Raw genomic sequence first — 2,500 nt, 5'->3', positions numbered from 1 at the left:
GAGGAGGACGAGGAGGAGGAAGGCTTGCGGGAGGTGGGTGGGAGGGTGCGGTGCCGCTACGTGTTGTTCTACTCCCTGGTTCTGGTGGAGAACCTGGCCATGACGGCCGCCTGGCTGCTGCACTCGCCCCTGGACTACACCGTCAAGCTGTCCGTGGTGGTGGCGGTCCTCGGGGCGTTCCTGCTGGCCCTGGGCCTCAAGGTCACCGGCTGTGGCTGCGTGCTGGAGGGCCCCGCGAGAGCCGGGCGGTCCTCTTCTGTGTCCATGTCTGTGTCTCTGCGGGTGGATCGTCAGGGACGTCCTGGCTCCATGGGTGAGTCTCGTGTGGTGTTGGTGCTGTGTGGTGCTGTGTGGTGTTGGTGCTGTGTGGTGCTGTGTGGTGTTGGTGCTGTGTGGTGCTGTGTGGTGCTGTGTGGTGTTGGTGTTTGTTGTTAGTGCTGTGTGGTGTTGGTGCTGTGTGGTGTTGGTGCTGTGTGGTGTTGGTGTTTGTTGTTGGTGCTGTGTGGTGTTGGTGCTGTGTGGTGTTGGTGTTTGTTGTTAGTGCTGTGTGGTGTTGGTGCTGTGTGGTGCTGTGTGGTGCTGTGTGGTGTTGGTGCTGTGTGGTGTTGGTGCTGTGTGGTGTTGGTGTTTGTTGTTAGTGCTGTGTGGTGTTGGTGCTGTGTGGTGTTGGTGTTTGTTGTTAGTGCTGTGTGGTGTTGGTGCTGTGTGGTGTTGGTGTTTGTTGTTAGTGCTGTGTGGTGTTAGTGCTGTGTGGTGTTGGTGCTGTGTGGTGTTGGTGTTTGTTGTTAGTGCTGTGTGGTGTTGGTGCTGTGTGGTGTTGGTGCTGTGTGGTGTTGGTGCTGTGTGGTGTTGGTGCTGTGTGGTGTTAGTGCTGTGTGGTGTTAGTGCTGTGTGGTGTTGGTGCTGTGTGGTGTTAGTGCTGTGTGGTGTTGGTGTTTGTTGTTAGTGCTGTGTGGTGTTGGTGTTTGTTGTTAGTGCTGTGTGGTGTTAGTGCTGTGTGGTGTTGGTGCTGTGTGGTGTTGGTGCTGTGTGGTGTTGGTGCTGTGTGGTGTTGGTGTTTGTTGTTAGTGCTGTGTGGTGTTGGTGTTTGTTGTTAGTGCTGTGTGGTGTTAGTGCTGTGTGGTGTTGGTGCTGTGTGGTGTTGGTGCTGTGTGGTGTTGGTGCTGTGTGGTGTTAGTGCTGTGTGGTGTTAGTGCTGTGTGGTGTTGGTGCTGTGTGGTGTTAGTGCTGTGTGGTGTTGGTGCTGTGTGGTGTTGGTGCTGTGTGGTGTTGGTGCTGTGTGGTGTTGGTGCTGTGTGGTGTTGGTGTTTGTTGTTGGTGCTGTGTGGTGTTGGTGTTTGTTGTTGGTGCTGTGTGGTGTTGGTGTTTGTTGTTAGTGCTGTGTGGTGTTGGTGCTGTGTGGTGTTGGTGCTGTGTGGTGTTGGTGTTTGTTGTTGGTGCTGTGTGGTGCTGTGTGGTGTTGGTGCTGTGTGGTGTTGGTGCTGTGTGGTGTTGGTGCTGTGTGGTGTTGGTGTTTGTTGTTAGTGCTGTGTGGTGTTGGTGCTGTGTGGTGTTGGTGCTGTGTGGTGTTGGTGTTTGTTGTTAGTGCTGTGTGGTGTTGGTGCTGTGTGGTGTTGGTGCTGTGTGGTGTTGGTGTTTGTTGTTAGTGCTGTGTGGTGTTAGTGCTGTGTGGTGTTGGTGTTTGTTGTTAGTGCTGTGTGGTGTTGGTGCTGTGTGGTGTTGGTGTTTGTTGTTAGTGCTGTGTGGTGTTGGTGCTGTGTGGTGTTGGTGTTTGTTGTTAGTGCTGTGTGGTGTTGGTGCTGTGTGGTGTTGGTGTTTGTTGTTAGTGCTGTGTGGTGTTAGTGCTGTGTGGTGTTGGTGTTTGTTGTTAGTGCTGTGTGGTGTTGGTGTTTGTTGTTAGTGCTGTGTGGTGTTGGTGCTGTGTGGTGCTGTGTGGTGTTGGTGCTGTGTGGTGTTGGTGTTTGTTGTTAGTGCTGTGTGGTGTTGGTGTTTGTTGTTAGTGCTGTGTGGTGTTGGTGCTGTGTGCTGTTGGTGCTGTGTGGTGCTGTGTGGTGTTGGTGCTGTGTGGTGTTGGTGCTGTGTGGTGTTGGTGTTTGTTGTTAGTGCTGTGTGGTGTTGGTGTTTGTTGTTAGTGCTGTGTGGTGTTGGTGCTGTGTGGTGTTGGTGTTTGTTGTTAGTGCTGTGTGGTGTTGGTGTTTGTTGTTAGTGCTGTGTGGTGTTGGTGCTGTGTGGTGTTGGTGCTGTGTGGTGTTGGTGCTGTGTGGTGTTGGTGCTGTGTGGTGTTGGTATTGTGGTGTGGTGTGAGATTTTGTTGTATTGTATTGTGTGGTCTGATGTTGTGTTATATGGTGTGGTGTGCTGTGTTGTGTGGTGCTGTGTTGTGTGGTGATGTGTTGTGTGGTGTGGTGCTGTGTTGTGTGGTGCTGTGTTGTGTGGTGTGGTGCTGTGTGTGTGGTGTTGTGTGCTGTGTTATGTGGTGTGGTGCTGTGTTGTGTGGTGT

The 2,500-nt window shown here is 52.8% G+C and overlaps 1 protein-coding gene across 1 annotated transcript in view; it reads left to right on the top strand.

The window, feature by feature from the left end:
- Positions 1 to 2,500, top strand: part of LOC143294731 (uncharacterized) — a 9,066-nt gene that overhangs the window by 1,227 nt on the left and 5,339 nt on the right. The window contains exon 1 of the mRNA XM_076606178.1: positions 1 to 313. This exon is cut by the window's left edge and continues 1,227 nt beyond it. Within this exon, the coding sequence (XP_076462293.1) occupies positions 1 to 313 (313 nt within the window). The remainder of the gene's footprint in view (positions 314 to 2,500) is intronic.

The sequence above is a fragment of the Babylonia areolata genome, chromosome 20, assembly GCF_041734735.1.
Source record: "Babylonia areolata isolate BAREFJ2019XMU chromosome 20, ASM4173473v1, whole genome shotgun sequence".
Taxonomy (NCBI): Eukaryota; Metazoa; Mollusca; class Gastropoda; order Neogastropoda; family Buccinidae; genus Babylonia; species Babylonia areolata.
This window is presented reverse-complemented; position numbering and strand designations above follow the sequence as displayed.